This window comes from Nilaparvata lugens, chromosome 7, assembly GCF_014356525.2.
Source record: "Nilaparvata lugens isolate BPH chromosome 7, ASM1435652v1, whole genome shotgun sequence".
Taxonomy (NCBI): Eukaryota; Metazoa; Arthropoda; class Insecta; order Hemiptera; family Delphacidae; genus Nilaparvata; species Nilaparvata lugens.
In genome coordinates this window covers 28297490-28316336 of record NC_052510.1, presented here as the reverse complement: position 1 = coordinate 28316336, position 18847 = coordinate 28297490, and the positions used below count along the sequence as shown (strand labels likewise).

General features: G+C 34.3%; 2 protein-coding genes across 7 annotated transcripts in view; one reads left to right on the top strand and one right to left on the bottom strand.

Annotated features, from left to right (window-relative positions):
* LOC111054366 (UTP--glucose-1-phosphate uridylyltransferase) overlaps positions 1-12700 on the top strand; it is a 31330-nt gene extending 18630 nt beyond the window's left edge. The window contains 2 exon segments of the mRNA XM_039432455.1: positions 7066-7170; positions 12383-12700. Coding sequence (XP_039288389.1) covers positions 7066-7170; positions 12383-12490 — 213 coding nt within the window. The 3' untranslated portion in view covers positions 12491-12700.
* Positions 12701-12962: 262 nt separating this feature from the next.
* LOC111054367 (retinol dehydrogenase 12) overlaps positions 12963-18847 on the bottom strand; it is a 55901-nt gene continuing 50016 nt past the window's right edge. For all 6 annotated transcript variants that reach the window (XM_022341384.2, XM_039432453.1, XM_022341386.2 and 3 more), the window contains one exon: positions 12963-14180. In XM_022341384.2, coding sequence (XP_022197076.1) covers positions 14057-14180 — 124 coding nt within the window. In that variant the 3' untranslated portion in view covers positions 12963-14056. The remainder of the gene's footprint in view (positions 14181-18847) is intronic.

Genomic DNA, 18847 nt, shown 5'->3' with positions numbered 1-18847 from the left:
GTAACTCAGATAGACCAAACAGCATTAATGAGAAAATTGACTTTAATAAACTGATACATGACCTTGAAATTGAAAACTGGGAGGATGTATTAAATAACAATAATATACATTCACTGGTGCACTCCTTCGAACATAAATTAGTAGCCCATTTGAAAAATGCAGCTTCCAAAATCAAATCATCAAACAGAAATAGGCCACTGAAAAACTGGATTACCCCTGGACTTATTAGAGCTATCCAAACTAGAAACAAAATGCATAAAAAACTTTCAAGGCAACCTTACAATATTGAACTCAAAGAAAACTATACTCGTTATAGAAACGTCTTGAATAAATTACTAAAAGAAACTAAGATCAATTACTATAGGAATAAATTGGACCGGAGTAAGGGAAATGCTAGGAAGACATGGGATACGATTAACGAAGTACTTGACATAAAACGAAAAACTTTAAAGCCAGATATTGATCCTAAAATCTTAAATAAGCACTTTTCATCTGTAGGAAAGAAATTGGCAGATAAGCTAAGGCATGATAACCCTAACATTCCCTTTCCAGCCCGGCTAAACTATCGCCCTTCACATACTTTCAAGACTCTTTTTTTCTTTCCTTGCCCTATTATCATAGGTAAGGAAAGTATTGCTTTCCGAAAAAATTAAGGTACCCCAATTTCTAAATTTCTATACGTTTCAAGGTCCCCTGAGTCCAAAAAAGTGGTTTTTGGGTATTGGTATGTATGTGTGTGTGTGTGTGTGTGTATGAGTGTATGTGCGTCTGTGTACACAATATCTCATCTCCCAATTAACGGAATGACTTGAAATTTGGAACGTAAGGTCCTTACTATAATATAAGGATCCGACACGAACAATTTCGATCAAATGCGATACAAGATGGCGGCTAAAATGGCGGAAATGTTGTCAAAAACAGAGTTTTTTGCGATTTTCTCGAAAACGGCTCCAACGATTTTGATTAAAGTTATACCTGAAATAGTCATCGATAAGCTCTATCAACTGCCACAAGTCCCATATCTGTAAAAATTTCAGGAGCTCCGCCCCATCTATGCAAAATTTGATATTAGATTCTCAATTATTAGCCTTCACATAGAATTTAGACAAAAAATTTTGAGTGGAAAAGATTGAGCATGAGAATCTCTACAATTAATGTTCAGTAACATTTTCACCTAAAATTAAAAATAAGCTCGAAATTCGAGAGAATGTGATTATCCAATTGCAAACTGTTGGCAACTGTTGATTCTATTAAATGATTCACTATGAAGATATTGCAGACCTCGTGGGTCTCCAGCGTTATTGCCCTGTCACCAGCTGGATCAAATCTTTGAACAGAACACTTGAGATGCGCGGGAACACTGGCGTTAGGTGATCAATAATTTTCATAACGGCAAGGAAAGTTGTGTGAGTGCGCCACACCAGATTTTTCCTATTCCCGACAAATGAAGAAGAAATAATCCGAACAATAAATGAACTGAAAACTAACTCATCTCCAGGTATTAATAACAGCTGTCTGAAAAAATAGCCCATTTAATTGCAATGCCTTTAAAAACTATAATATTAACAAATGCTTTGAAAAGGGTTTCTTCCCAAAGGAATTTAAAATCGCCAAAATTATCCCACTCCACAAGTCTGGTGACACCAAAAATCCTACAAACTACCGTCCAATTAGCCTACTTAGTGGTTTATCAAAAGTTATGGAGAAACTTATTAAAAAGCGTTTGAAGGAGAAAAATGTGATTCACCCTAATCAATTCGGTTTTCAAGAGGAGAAAAGCACGGAGGACGCAATTTCATTTTTAGTTGAAACTGTAACAAATAATTTCACTCTCAGTAGAAAATCAAGTGTATTCATCGATCTCAGTAAAGCTTTTGATACCATTCCACATTCAAAACTTTTAGAGAAGCTCAACCACATCGGTATCCACGGTTTGCCATTAAAACTCTTTCCAAGCTACCTTGAGGGACGAACGCAAATATTATCTATCGACAATAAAACCAGTATTGAACATCTTTTTGACTACGGCTTACCTCAAGGAACCGTTCTATCCCCCATCCTGTTCCTAATATATATCAACGATCTCCTAAGCATAAACATTCAAAATGTCCAAGCAATCTCCTTTGCTGATGATACCACGCTAATATTTTCAGGTAATAAGTGGGAGGAAACTAGAGCTGCAGCTGAGAGAGGAATCGCAGATGTCAAAGCTTGGCTTGACTACCATACCTTATCATTAAATCATAAAAAGTCTTCTTTCATGACATTTACTCCCAATGCTGCCACTCAACCAATTACTCAAATGTCTATAAAAATCCACAAGACTGGCTGCATTAATTTATTCTCACCTAATACAAGTTGTAACTGACCTGCCTTAGAGGACTCAAAATCTGTTAAATATTTAGGGGTAATGATTGGCCGGCATTTGAGGTGGGATTGTCAAATTCAATCGTTGTGCAACAAGACTAAGTATTTAACAAACAAATTCTATAAAATAAGTCAACTAAAACTGCCAAATCTTTCTATGATGATCTATTTTGCATACGCTCAATCTGTTCTACAGTATGGAATAAGGGTGTGGGGTGGTGCAGCTAAACAACACATTAATAAAATTTTCAACATACAGAAACACATTATTAAGGTTGCACTAGGCAGGCCAAGGCTGTACCCGACTCAAACTCTTTTTCAGGAAACAAATATTCTCACAATCAAACAGTTATACATAAAGAATCTAATATGTACATAAATAAAAACAGGAACCTTTTCAACATTCGAATCACACCCTACAACACTCGTCAAACATTTAGAACATCAAACTTAACCCAAACTAATTTACAGATTTGTAGGATGCAATTCCCCTATATGTGTGACAAACTGGTAAATACCGTTCCGCAGGACTTTCATGCTGTTCAATGAATATATTAAAAAAAGGAATCTTCAGATGGATTAAAACGTCTACAGACTTATATGGAGACATAACATAATGCATTAGTACAGTAATTTACGTAATATAAGTTGTTCAACAGTATGGTCCATGTTTTGGGGTATTAGTTTGAGAACATGTACCGAAGGCAAGTTTAATCCTTTAAGAAGGATAAATGCTGCAAGGCAAAATATTCAGATATTTTTCTCCCAATTAGTATCAGTTTCTTTGATCTGTCGACACTCTAGTGGTTTCTTTCCTCTCTTTTGTTAACATATTAATTTAATCTTACTATAGTTTCTTTAGTTTTTTCAAATCTTTGTTCTTCTTCTTTTGCTTACCGTAGTTGTTTTTCACCTTTCTTGTGTATTTTCCTTAGGCTCACGATCAGACGAAAGTCTTGAGGGTCATTGATTCTTTGTATATTTTTATGATGTATACAAATTATTCTGTGTTTTTTCAATTGTTGTCAAAGTGAAGAAGAATCAATAAATTTATCATTATTATTGTTTCTGCCGGAAAGAAACCTGTTCTGACGTCAGACGAGAGTCGTCTGCAAACAATGTCTTTCAGATCTACGTAGGGACTGGAAAACAGCTGCTTTCTGTGCAGTGTGGCGAAAAATTATTTGTAACATACATATATATAAATTAAAACAGGAGACACAAGACATAAATAGATTGAAAACACTTGAAAACTTACATTAGAAACTGAAATTTTCGGGCCTCAACCGAGCAGTGAGTGGTACCTTTGAGCAGTGAGCACCGAGCAGTGAGTGGTAATTTCCGTTTCTAATGTAAGTTTTTATACTACTTTATATATATATATATATAACAGAAGACACTTTAAAGTTTGTAATATAAATTAAAACAGGAGACACAAGATATAAATAGATTGAAAACACTTAAAAACTTACTTTAGATATGGCGGAAACTGAGTTTCCTTCCTCGGTTGAAGAAGAAATATACAGTCGAACCTCTCTATAACGAACCTCCACTTAACGAAATCCTCTACACAACGAATTTTTACCTTCTTACCTTATTATGACATTTTAGAGTTTTTGCTGCTTATTTACCTCTATTTAACGAATTTCGGACCTCTCAACAACAAAGTTTTCTCTTGACTTCAACATACAAAGTGTAATGTGTATAGGAAGCAGACGGTAATTTTCAAGGAATTCTTTAGTTTCAGCAGAAAGGTCAATAGACTAAAAATAATGGCAATTCAGGTAGGAAGAAGGAGGAAGATAGAGTGGTAAACAGTCAATAGAGGGTGAAACACATGTCGGAAATTGAATACAAGTTACTGGAAATTGAATTCCAAGAGCTTTCAAGTTGAAATAAAATTAATATTTTATCCAATTCCCTTTAATATTCTTATTAGTTCATAAAATGTATCATCATCTTTTTCTCATTTGGGGTGTGATCTCCGTATCAATTTGCGCCATTCTTCTCTGTCTTTTGTCTTTTGTCGATGGGTTCATTATTGTAGACCAGGCAGGTGAACGACTGGACTTTTTTCTCATTCTTGCTTTTGTCACTTTTTGACTGTGATGAACCTGAGGAGAAGAATCCGTCAGATCAAGAAGTTCTAGAGGCTTTCAAAATTATCAGGCAAGGATTAAAACTGAAAAATAGTGTACCAGACATGTCCGACTGTTTGAATAAATGTGAGTCGTTTATCAAATATGATGTTTTATTCAAATGCAAAATTCAACCGATATTACTCACTTTTCAAATATAAAACAAAAAAATAGGAAATTTGGGTTATTATAGAATTTATAGTGAAGATATTGACAAAATAACCGTATTTTGCGTTCCATCTAATAGTATTGTAAAAAGTTGAAAAATATTGCCACAGAATATGTACTTCGATTAAACTCTACTAATAGTACAAATCAAGCTTTCTAGAAATAATTGGTTACTTACTTATTACGTTCTACAAATATTCAAGAAACATGTTTTTTATTGACAGCATGAATTTTCAAATTTCCATATAATATTGGCCTAATAGGTACCCTACCTACGTTCGCGATGATATGTTTTAATAGATAAGATCCATAGGATCATGGCAGTTTTCTTGACAGAACCTCTCAATAACGAATACCTCTCGGCAGCGAATTTTTTCTCGGGATAATCGACTTCGTTATATAGATGTTCGACTGTACTTGAAAACCTCACAGAATCATATTGATTTTTTTCAATACATCAGTAAATTTTAGTATCGATTAGATCCTCCTCAATTTGAATCAGGCAGCCTTTTGTTTTCCCAATTCGAAACAAAATACCTAAAATATTCGTTCCACTGCGAATTTGTGTCTGATAGTACATTATAACTGAAGAATATAAATGATTACTTATTCTATTGTGATCTATTCATGTTTTTCTTATGAAATTCAATGATAGGCCAACAGCATGGAGACTATGTCCATTTCATTTGTACTGTTGGCAAAATTTTACATTAAAAATAATTATTTTATAAAATCCAAGTTCAATTGAAATGAAAACAAATTCCTTCAAAAAATAATTGATAATACGCTTCGAGGGAAAAAATTAAGAACAAAAAAATTGGGAAAAACGGGAATCGAACCGAGGAACCATCACTCCAAAAGCGAGCGTTTTACCGTTACGCTACACGGCTCCGTTCAAAAATGATTGCATGCATGAAATTTGAACATTAATTCTGAAAAATCTAGAAAGAAAATTGAAATTTGGGTTTCCAGGTGCAGGAGATTGATATTTTTAGAATCTATGTTCAAAATTTGGAGATTTCAATCATTCCCGTTTTTCCGGTATGCAATCCACAAGTTGACATGTTTTGATGCGAACAAACGAACACAATCCTACTCTCTCTTATTATATAGATGTACATTATTATTCAACTCTCATTTGTATATCACATAATAAATTATCGATTACCGTGCAATGTTAAATGACTAATATTTTCTATTATAAATTCATGTGAAATTGCTGTACACTTTATAATATTATAAATTTATTGTACTATACTTTTTCATTCCAATTTCCAAATTCTGTAGCCAAGGCTGTGGAGCAGTAATTAATTTACTCTACTGTTACTAATCACCGGCAAATTAGTCTGTCATTTTTACTTTCCTTGCCCTACTACTACCATAGGTAAGGAAAGTATTGCTTTCCAAAAAAATTAAGGTACCCCAATTTCAAGTTTTCTATACGTTTCAAGTTCCCCTTGAGTCCAAAAACATGATTTTTGGGTGTTGGTCTGTGTGTATGTCTGTAAACACGATAACTCCATTCCTTATTGACTGATTGACTTAAAATTTTAAACTTAAGGTCCTTATATCATGAGGATCCGACAATAAGAAATTCAATTCAAGATGGCGGAAAAATGGCGGATAATTACTAAAAAACCATGTTTTTCACGTTTTTCTCGAAAACGGCTCTAACGATTTTCTTCAAATTTATACCATGGATAGCTATTTATAAGCCCTATCAACTGACATGAGTCTCATTTCTGGGAAAATTTCAAGAGCTCCGTAATACTCTTGAGAAAAATGGCGGAAAATGACTAAAAAACCATGTTTTTCACGATTTTCTCAAAAACGGCCCTAACGATTTTCTTCAAATTTATACCATGGATAAATGAATACCATGAATTTATTCATAAGCCCTATCAACTGACTCGAGTCTCATTTCTGGGAAAATTGCAGGAGCTCCGTAATATTCTTGAGAAAAATGGCAGATAATTACTAAAAAACCATGTTTTTCACGATTTACACAAAGGAAAAAGTACTCTGGAAACAATTATATATACACATATACAGTAGACTGATCGTAGTTTCAAATATGTTGCCGCCAATCGTCATTATGTTATTCCCCTAAATTATTCTCGTTTAAGAATGAGGCTCACAGTTCAATGGGCAAGGAAAGTTGTGTGAGTGTACCACACCAGATTTTTTCTCTCGGTTTTATTCTATTGTTTAATTGGATATCTCATTGTTATTCGATCTTTCAAAAATACAATTAATTTTCTTCACCTTCTTTTCAACGTATTTTCTCTTATAATTAAAAGCTCATAATGCATAGTAATCATTCTATATTCGGCTTATCAACTAATAAAAAAGAAGATCAATTTATCGATTATTCCAATGGTTTTTGCTGTAGGTTCGAGACTTCCTCTCAAGGTTTGCCAACATCCCAGACATTTTAGAACTGGACCATTTGACTGTATCCGGCGATGTAACCTTTGGAAAGAATGTCTCGTTGAGGGTAAGTCTCTTTTTCATCAACATTTTTATTTCATGTGAGGAAGTTGAATAAACTGGAAAATATTCAGTACTCAACCGTGAACCAGACCTATACAGTCCAGTCACTATATACATTGGTGCTTGCAATATATATTGTAGCTCTGATTTTTTAATAAATTTCAAAATTCAAAATTTTTTATTTGCAGAAACCCTTGAGGACATCAAGGGCATTACACAAGTCAAAGATACAATCAACAAAAAACATTAAACATACAAGCAATAGAGTCTCACTATTAACTAATAAGAAAATCCAAATAGCAATCAATAACAGTCTCAATACATTGAACACATTACAGGAGGTAACTACAGTACATTTATGATGAATTGTCATGGAAAATATTCATAGAACACACACTTTCATAATATTCTTCCAATGTATAGAACGCATTTTTTAATAGGAATCATTTGATAATTTTTGAAAATACATTCAATGGCAAACTTTGCATCCTCTCAGGTAAAGCATTGACGAACCGCTCCTATATGTCACTGGTGATCATTTCCATGTAAATTCAAAGTTTACGATAAGTAAGCGAAAAGTCTGGAAGATATGATCTTCGGAATGGATATACTACCATGACCCAACTAGAGATCTGACTCACAGCTCATAGCTCTGCCCCACTCCAGTGAGATACTATAGCTATGTAGTAAAATGTTTTTTGTGACCTAGAGTAATTGCAAAAAATTATAGCAAGATTGTTCTTCCCCCTGGTATTATATTTATGACACACACCCTGTTGAACATATGAGCTATGGTTTTCCTTAACATAAACTAAACATTGATAAATATATAATGAGGGAAGTGTCATAATACAAATGGATTTGAAACTCTCTCTACAGTGACCTCTGTAAGGAAGACCACAAATCAATCTTACAGCTTTCTTCTGCAACCTGAATAATTTACTACTATATTTCTGAGAGCCCCAAATTAAAGTACCATAGGACAGATGGCTGTGCAAATGTGAAAAGTATACAGTTCTTAAGACCTGTAAGTTCACAATTGTTCTCAACTTTCTCAGCATGAAAAGTCCTTTACTCATCTTATTCGCCATTTTATCAATATGACTGTTCCACTTCAATTTTGAGTCTATGATAAATCCAAGAAAATTAACCATGCTTTGGCTACCATCATGTAAACTATTGCTATATGAAACACTGAGCTTTTGAATTTTATCTGAATTTAGACACAACAGGTTTGCATTACACCAGTTCTCAACCATAAGAGTCATCTCATTTATTGGTCTGTCGTTAGTTGAAAGGGTCTTTGTGCTAACACAAATCGCAAGATCATCAGCAAACAGGTATCCTTTAGCTGACGGTCCAATTACTTTTGGCATGTCATTTACATAAATAATAAAAAGAATTGGGCCTAAAATAGAGCCTTGTGGCACACCATAGGAAACAGGCAAGTAACTAGACTCATTACCATTGAAAGCTACCTTTTGCAACCTATTGCTCAAATAAGAACGTATGAGATTGCTTGCAGACTTCTCAAAACCATAATACTCCAGTTTGTTCAAAAGAATTTCATGAGATACCGTGTCGAAAGTTCTTGAGAGGTCAAATAGTCTTATTTCAGTTGGATCTTTCTTCTCCAATGACTCAATAAGAAAATTAAAGAGAGAAACAGTTGCTTTAACAGTTCCCAGTCCTGCTCTATAGCCATATTGGCAGTCACTAAAAAGACGATTGACTTCAAAATACTGAACTATTTGTTTATTTAATACTTTTTCGAACACCTTGGAAATAATAGGAACAAGTGAAATAGTTCTGAAACTATTGCACTCAGATTTGCATCCTTCTTTGAATATGGGAATCACTTTTATACGCTTAAGTGCATCTGGAAAGATGGAGCTCAATATACAACTGTTTATAATATGAGTCAAAACATCACTCAAATAATTCATTCCTAGTTTCACAACCAAGGTGTTTATTCCATAAACATCCTCACATCTACCTGCTTTCATGGTATTGATAGCGCTTTCAACTTCAACCTTACTAACTAAACTGAACTTGAATGAACAAGATGGTTTTAAGCTACTACACAAATAGTTGGTAGAGTTCTGGCTCCTCACTTTTTGAGACACATTTTTTACAATTTCATTGATCTTATCAACAAAGAAATTATTAAATTCAAATGGATCTAATTTGCTATCAGATACTTTGATTTGACCCTCTTTATTACATTCACTATTTATAATACTCCATATCGCTTTACTCTTATTGCTAGAAGATTCTATGAAGTTGTCATTCTTTTTGCGCCTAGTTTCTCCAAGCAATTTTTTAAACGATTTCTTATATTTCTTAAGCAGCGCTTTAGCATGAGATGAACCTGTTCTTGAGTATATATCATAAAGCCAGTCACATTTATCCTTGAAGCAATTCAACTCGGGATTGTATACTCTATTTTGTTTCGGCAAAGTGGTCTTATCCCTAACTCTTTTAAGCGGAAAAGCTTTATTTATTACATTTAAAAAAATTTCGAGAAAGTAATCAACCTTCATGTCCAATGAATTATTCAGATAAATTTTATACCAATCCACAGCACTCAGTAGACACTCATAAGCATAAATGTTTTTGTTATTCATGCTACGCACTAAACGTTCAACTGTTGCTGCATTTGTTTTTTTTTTCTTAGTTTTACCTTCATTTTTACATTTGACTTATAGAAGAAGAGCCCAGTGATCAGAAAGTTTTTACTATTTTGTGGATGTATCTCCAAGAGAAGTATCTCTATTCTTGGAAATTATTGTCTCTTTAGAGCTAGGATATGACATTGAGTTTTTACTGCATTGGGAATCATTGAAAATCATCGAGTCACAAGACTTGGGTTTTAAAAAACTACAAACTTTACATAGAATTTTCCACCTATATACAGTAGCATCAAAGTTTACATTAAGAGAGAGGCCATTTTCCAGACAGGTTAAACTACTATTCATTTTCCTATATTTAAATACTTCCTCTAGAAAATACATAGCAAAACCTCCGCAATCGTAATTATTAGTCTGTTGAGGACATGGAAGGATGGTTATTTCCTTGTAGTTTAAGATTGAGCCAACTCTTCTTATCAAAGACATGGAGATCTTCTCATTATATCTGTTCATCGAGTCCATTATTTAAAATTTACAATTAAAAGAATCATAAACAACAATACTCCAATGGGAACCGCACCATCCGTCAATTGCTTCTGCCTACCGACCGTCATTTATTACAAAAGCAGTAAAATTATTTTCTTTAACACTATTACTTATAAAAAATAAATCAGCTTCCTCATCATTGGTAATCATTGCCGTTATTGCTGGCAGGACCACATAATTTCCAGGAAACGAATCAATTAAAAAAACTACAATAACAATCAATGTCCGCATCCGAAAGGAGTTCTGTTCTAAGAAACTGGCTCAAACGATCTACAAGTGGATTTACATGTGCGAGCTTGTCAGTATTTTCCGTTTTATCATTGAATCGCGACTCACAAGATGATAATTCCTTGAGGCGAATATCGAGATCCATAGAGCGATCAATTGCGGCGTTCCACTGTTCATTTTCGGTATATGACACAACTTCATGCGCATGTTGACCCGTTACACTTCTAATCACACAAGTATCTGAATTCGTTTTTATTAAAACAGTACAGTTCTTTTTTAGGCATTTCCACGTAACATCCCCTTTACCCGTGTATGAATCCTTCCCAAATTCAATACCCCTGTACAATATAGCCGGAATACCTTTGGCCGTTTTGCACTGCTTTATTGCCGAGTTCATGTTATCAGATATTCTTATATTATTTATTGATTGAAGAGTAACACTGTATCAGAACCTTCCTAAAAAACAGCATCAAGTGGAAAGCACAGCAATTCAAACTAAAAACCGCCTGCAGACTTTAAACGGTCTCAATCGTTGATTGGTCTACAAGCAGAGGTTACTTGGTTGGTTGCTAGGTTACCGCACGAGTAAACAAAAGTTACCGTTATTCAAAAAGCAGCTGATCGTTGAGTCGCAGAGAACACAGTCCGAAACACCACGTTATCTAATCACAAGACGGTTAGTTAGTGAGTCTCAAGCTGACAACAACTGCAATACAGTAATATACTTGTAAAAACTATTCTCAGTTTCTCAACATAGTGCACTTGAAAAACTAACCTGCTTACTACACAAATAGCCAAATCCTCCAAAACACTTTGTGGCAATAAGGTTTAAACAATCAGGTAAATTACTGCTTCAATTCACTTCTAACCACTATAAAAAACGTCTGAAATCACCATTTCTATAAATTTTCCACTTAAATAATTAAAATTCTAGATAAATACGGAGTAGTAATTACAGCATACAAACTGGGCAGTACAGTAATGCCAACCTATTAGTCCTGCCTAATATATTGTTTGTATTTTATAAAAGAAGTGCAGAACCAATTTTTCCTTGTGCTAGATACAGAGTGGCCCAAAGACTTCGTATTTTTTGTACATTTTTCAGTTTTCAACTATTCCCGATGACTGAATTTTGCGGAAACAGCTGAAACTGAAAAATTAACCATAAATACGAGGTTTTTGGACCACTCTGTAGGCCAATCTAGCACAAGGAAATGTTGCATGAGAAAATTGGTTCTGGACTTCTCTTATGTATCCAAAAAGTATATTAAAAATCAGAACCACAATATAAATATTGCAAACACATCCCCTTTTTTGTCTTTCAACTTGACAAAAATATCAAAGGTGATGGAGGAAGTCCAGTCGGGAAAAAGAATGTAAGGGTAAAAGATATCGTTTGATGTAATCGTGTCTGTTCTTTAGGGGTCAGTTCACAGATCTCTGATTTCATATTGCGATGATTTATCAGCTTTATGGGATAGACTTACAAACTTTAACTTGGACTCCTATTGCCTTGAAGATATTTGCTTTAAATAATAATAAAACTTCGCTTCAGGACACCATAGTCGAGTTTCTACAAAAACACATTATTTCAACAATGAATCGAAAATAAATATAAATAGCTCGCTTTGATAAATTATGTATTTTATCTGAATCACCTCAAGAGAAATTTCATTTTAAAACTTTCCTTTGGTTCACCAAAACTGAGCTCCAAATAATAGGCACAAGTGTTGAGTCATGTGATCTACTGTTTTTTCCATTACTTGAATATTTATTGGAAGGGCTTTAACTAGTTTTGTGTTATGATTGCAGGGAACTGTGATAATAATCGCCAATCATGGTGACAGAATAGATATTCCATCAGGAGCAATTTTAGAAAACAAAATAGTCTCTGGAAATCTTCGAATTTTGGATCACTGAAATTTGTCAGTGCTTTAAGAAATATTTTATTTATAAAGTCATTGTGTGTGGCACAAAGTGTTAGTCATTTTAATTGTTATAAAAAGTATATAATTGTTATTAAAAATTATGTTAACTAAAATGTCTAGATAAGTCATCAATAATCTGTACTTGTTTGCTTGTGTATAGGTATGTGCCTCTTTTAGTAAATGTTAATGCTTTCATATAAAACTTGTGTCATTAATGATATCAAGTCTTCAACTTTCCTATCACTAACACCAGTCATAACCTTTCCTAGTCATTACTTATTTGAAATATAGTCGAATGAATTTAGGTGAAGACTGGATGAATTGTGGACTGAAATGTCATGCCTATTTGGTAGAATATAATAGAAAAAAAACGTTTATTGAATAAATAAGCTGCCTTAAGCGAACCTTAAAAAGCATACTAGAAAATTACAGTATAGTAGCTTCCCAGGAAAAATTGAGTTAGATGCAGTGAATTCTGTTTAATTTTATTTCCAAACATTGAATATCATATCTGTTCTAACAAAGAAACTAGAAATCACTTACATACAAGTAATATTCTTGACTTTTTCCTATTGAAACCCGACTGCAGTCAATTATGAGATGTTATGGTCTACACCACTTTTTATGGGAAAATTCGTATTGTTTCTATAGGCAGTTAGGCGATTAATGGTTGAACTATTATGGCCTTTTGATACCAGTAATACTTGATTCTAGAAAATTACCAGCATAATAGCTACTACTTCATTCATTTTCGAAAAGCAAAGAAGAGCTTCATTAGAGATATTGTTACGATTTAGTCAAAAAGTCATCAGATCATTTTATTCAAACAGATCGTTATAAAAATAGTGAAATTTCTTAAACTAAAGAAATCAATTTATTACAAAGCCACATTATAATAATTATTGAATATAAGTACTGAACATATCCTCATAAAAGTATTGCTTTTCATTTATGCAATTATTCTTGCACGTCACATCCTTTCAGTCATATTTTATAAAGTATTCAATTCCCTCTTCAATAATTGATTACATTATTCATAAATCTTTATTTTATTATTGCCCCTTTCGAACTCTTCCTGCTCTTTGATAGGTATGTTTTTTTGCAGAAAACTCGCAAGTTGGTAGTAACTGCAGATGGAGATTAAAGAGAGATTGCATTCATTCAGATGCTAATGAATATATAATAACTATCATGAATGGTGGAAAAGTTTTCTATCATTTGGTTAGAAAATTAATCATTTACTTGTTTCATTATATAATATTTCTGACATCTAAAATTCTATAAGACTCATATAAAAAATACAGTTTTACAATCATAAATTAATATTCATTTGAAAAATTTTTACTAAATCTCTGTAGTCTTAGACGAATGAAGGATACAACTTCTTGAGTACAATAAATCCGTTACCTATTATTGCCATCACAAGTTATTCAGAGTGCTGCATTACTAAGTAAATGCTGACTGATTCCAATAGTAAGAAAGTATTCAATTCATGGGTAGGCCGGAATTGTTTATCCTTAATGTGCTATTGAAGAATGATTGTGTAAGATAGAAGTATTCATCCTTTTTGGAAAGGATCACGATTTTTATCCCAATGCACCATTTCAATACTGATGTCCCACAGTTTTCTCGCCTGTTCTGGATCATTGGCCTTTCCAGTAGGCCGAACAGCTACACAATCACTGAAACAATACAGAAACGTCAATCATTCATCGCTAAATAATAGATTGAAAAATATAAATTGCTCTCGACTAAACTTTATCTTTGTTCTTTTGCTCCTTTTGCTTCTTAGAATTGAATAGTCTTCTCTTGGAGGAAATTGAGAACCAGAAGGCAATCTTAGGTATACTTGAAGAGGATTTAGCCCAGGCTAGGAATGAAATAATTCATTTAAAAAATATTATTCTAGAGAGAGATGAAGAAATAGTTGACCTTAAGCGTAATACTCCGGCTCTCCGGTTTGACCCTGCCACCAGAAGAAATAAAATCAAGAAAAGCTTGCCAAGCAATTTCAACATTCAGCTACGTAACTTTTACCAGCCTCTTCAAGTAGATGAGGAGGACATAGATGAAAATATTGCTGCAATGACGAAAGAGATAACTAATTCAAAAAGCAATTTAACTCACAATAAAAAAAAGATCCAAAAAGGGTAAAAAATAACTTAACTCGGCAAAAGAAAACAAAAAAAAAAATACTGATGGTATATGATAGTCATAAGTTACATTTGGTAACCCCCTTTATAATGCTGATGTAGCTATGCATTGTTATTTACTAGCCATTAGTTTAGTTGCTTTTTCGAGTCAGTCTGTTGCCAGAGCTCGTAGAGCGTACATCGCTTATAACCATGTATTAGATGTATTAGTATGTTGAAATAAATAATTCTTTTTAAAAAGCCGGTTGGTTATTCCAGTTCCTTAACTGGCGCCCGAACCACCCTCGCGCAGTTTTCCGATGTTGTTCGTTTGACAATATTAGTTTTCCGATTCGTGTCGCGATCGCTTATTTCGACTTTGAAAAGGAACCTATCGGAGGACTAAGTGAGGTGAACCTTCAACTTCAACGGAACTTCTACACGGGATAACCACGCCACCGGACTCCTTTCATCTTGGCAACCACACTGGCAGACTCCTTCCGGAACGCTTTCATCCAACAACCGGAAGTAAATCCAGTTCTTACCATTGCTGCTACTGTAAGTAACGAATGAATTCTTCTACCTCAGCTTCACTTTCTTCTGCTTCAAATCAACTCATCAAGCCCTCCAAATTAGACTCTTCCACTATGGCAACTATCCCCAAACATCTGTTGGACTTTATTCCCAAGTTCGATGGGACACCTGATAAAATTCCCAAATTTCTCAGATCCATTGAAGAACTTTTCAGACTTTACTGTAATGATGCTATCGAAAAAACTCAACGTGACCAGAACCACTGGCTTTTGTATACCGCTGCACTTCACAACTTAGAAGGCACAGCTGATAGCGTAGTTCAAAATAGTGAGTGCTCCAATGTAATCGAACTTATTCAACTCATAAAGAAACACTTTTCCGATAAACGTACTGTTCCAGACCTCATAGCAGAGATTGCTATCATGAAAACTTTTCAACATGAACATCCCCTTGACTTTCTTGACAGACTAAACGAAAAACGAACCAGGGTAGTTACTCGCTACAAATTAGACGGTGTATCCGGCGACTTACTCAAAAACCTTCTTGAACAACTTGACATGACACTTGTAAGGACACTTATTCACGGTGTTCATCCAACACTCGGAGCTCATCTCCAAGTCTACAAGCTTAAGAACTTGGACGAAGCCCGCGACACCCTTCGCAGTGATTGCAGTATTGTGCTAAATCAATTGAAACTTACGGAATCTGTGTCTGATAATGCAGTTATCAATCCTCAATTTCGGCAGCGTAACTTCTTTCAACCGCGATCAGTGTTTCCCCAATTCAGGCAGTATTCACCTCGAAGTTTCCAACAACCCTTCAAGCAAACTTTTGCTCCTTTTAACCAATATAGGTTTCAACACAACCAATTCCAACAACCTCCACAAATCCAATCTCAACAGCCTCAACAGAATCTAGTACCATTTAACGCAAGATTTCAGCAGTCTCAATTTCAAACTGTCCAACCAAAATCCTTCAACAGTAACTTTCGTAATTTCCAAGGCGGTGCACAAAACGTTCGACAGTCTCCGAATTGGAATTCTCAAAATACTGTCTCAATGCGTACTGTTTCAACCAATCGTAGTAACAACTCTGCACGGAACAATTCGTTCCACGATGTTCATTATATGGAAGGAAATTGCATTGACGAATCTAACGTAAATGTCACTCCACTTGATGAAACTAGTTTCGTTCAATCTATGCAAACTCAAATCGATTCTCTCACTTCAGCTGTAAACGAATTGGCAGACCGTTTTTTAGGATTAGGCCCAGCTCCTTCGGGGGACCCGCCAATCAGTTCGAATTGAAGATTATCAACAAATCCCTCCCGTACTTTGTCGATGATTCTAATCTAAAATGGCTTGTTGACACTGGATCAGTGAAGAACTATATAAATCCCGCTATTGTACCACCTGATGTGACTAGATTTAAGGAAGAATTTATCGTGAAGACACCTGCTGGTGAAAGAAAAGGAGATGAGTATATTTTTATGAACTCGTCACAAGTGTTTCCAATGTGTGCTAGAATTAAGATGTATTTATTTGAATTTTCTAAGAAGTATGACATTTTATTAGGACATGAAACTCTAAGTGTACTCAATGCCAATGTTAATTTCAAGGATAAGACGTTAGATTATGATAATGGATCGAAAAAATTATTATTTGTAATGAATTCTAGTAGTAACGAAATTGAATTGAAACCAGGTTTTAATGTGATAACTGTAGAGTTAGGTCTATTCCCAATGTAGGACGAGGATTGCTTAAACCTGTAACAAATGATAATTTAGTATTGAAGAAGGTATAGTAGATATAGTTAATGATGAATGTACATGTCTAGCGTTTTCTCATGAACTCATGACCATCAGTCCTGAACCCATGGAAATAGATGAGATAGAAACTATTTATGAGCCAACTAATGAATCAGTGACCGAGAGTCCCGAACATTTTGCATTAGTGAAGAATTTGATTTTTGAAACTTTGCGTACAGATCATATGAATGATGAAGAGAAAAGGGAGATATTTGATTTAGTAATTAAATTTCCCGAAATAATCAAACTTGAAAATATCCCTCTAGGGTCGACGAACTTACTCAAACACAAAATCAACACAGTTGATGACAATCCTGTATACACAAGAAATTATAGGTACCCTCAAATTTTCAAGAAAGACGTTCAAATTGAGATAGAAAAGTTGCTAAAGAACAAAATAATTCAACCCTCAAACTCCCCATACAACTCTCCAATATGGGTAGTTCCCAAGAAAATGGATGCTTCTGGTCAAAAGAAAATTAGAATGGTAATCGATTACAGAAAACTCAATGAAAAAACTATAGCTGACAAATATCCTCTACCAAATATTGAAGATCTATTTGGAAAAATAGGACGAGCTACGTATTTCTCGACGATAGATTTATATTCTGGTTTCCATCAGATTGAAATGGACCCAGAGTCTGTCCCAAAAACAGCTTTTTCAACAGAAGACGGCCACTTCGAATTTCTAAGGCTTCCCTTTGGATTGAAAAATGCACCCCCATTTTTTCAGCGTAATATGAACATACTATTTGCTAGAATGCCGAATGTTTTAGTGTATATGGACGACATAATTGTATTCTCTGACAATTTAGAGGAGCATTTGAAACATTTGAGATCCGTTTTCAAAAAATTGAAAGAACACAATCTTAAAATACAGCTCGATAAAACTGAATTTTTCAAAAGAGAATTGTTGTACCTAGGACATGTAATCTCAGAAGAAGGAATTCAACCAAATCCCGCCAAATTGAAAGCAATCAAAGACTTCCCGATTCCCAAAACCGAAAAACAAATAAAACAATTTTTAGGATTAACTGGTTACTACAGAAAAATGATCAAAAACTATGCAAAAATCGCTAAGCCTCTGACTCAAGCTTTGAAAAAAGATGTCAAGGTTGACATTTCTAATAAGGAGTACGTTAATGCATTTGAAAAACTGAAAACAATGCTACAAAACAGTCCAATATTGCAGTTACCCGATTTTTCTAAACAATTCATAGTTACTACTGACGCTAGCAATTTTGCTATTGGAGGAGTGCTTTCACAGATTTTCAATGGTAAAGATCTACCTGTTGCCTATGCTTCAAGGACATTGAACAAAAATGAGATCAATCTTTCAACCATAGAAAAAGAACTATTGGCTATTGTGTGGTGTTGTAAATATTTTAGGCCCTACTTATATGGACGTAAGTTTTTAATTCAGACTGATCACAAACCTCTCCAATGGCTTCATAGTATTAAAGAGCCAAATTCCAAATTGATAAGATGGAAACTTTTGTTAGAAGAATTCGATTTTGACATTACCTACATAAAAGGGAAAACCAACTTTGTAGCGGATGCTTTGTCCCGTCCTTATGACGTCACTATGATGGAAAATGAAGAGAATGGTTTTCGAGGTTTCGAGGATGGTTTTCGAGGTTTTGTGAATGATTTTCAAGGTTTGGAGAATACTATAGATGACCCCCACGAATATGATGATATAAGTATAGACGATTTGATAAGGTTCAATACTAACACTGACGTACCCTCGATAGATAGTAGTACCTACGAAGATTTTTTTCAACGAATAGGTACATTAGGCGAGCGGAATGATAATACTGGTAATGATAACTTAGTAACTAATGCTAATCAAGGAAACTTTGTAAATAATAATGCT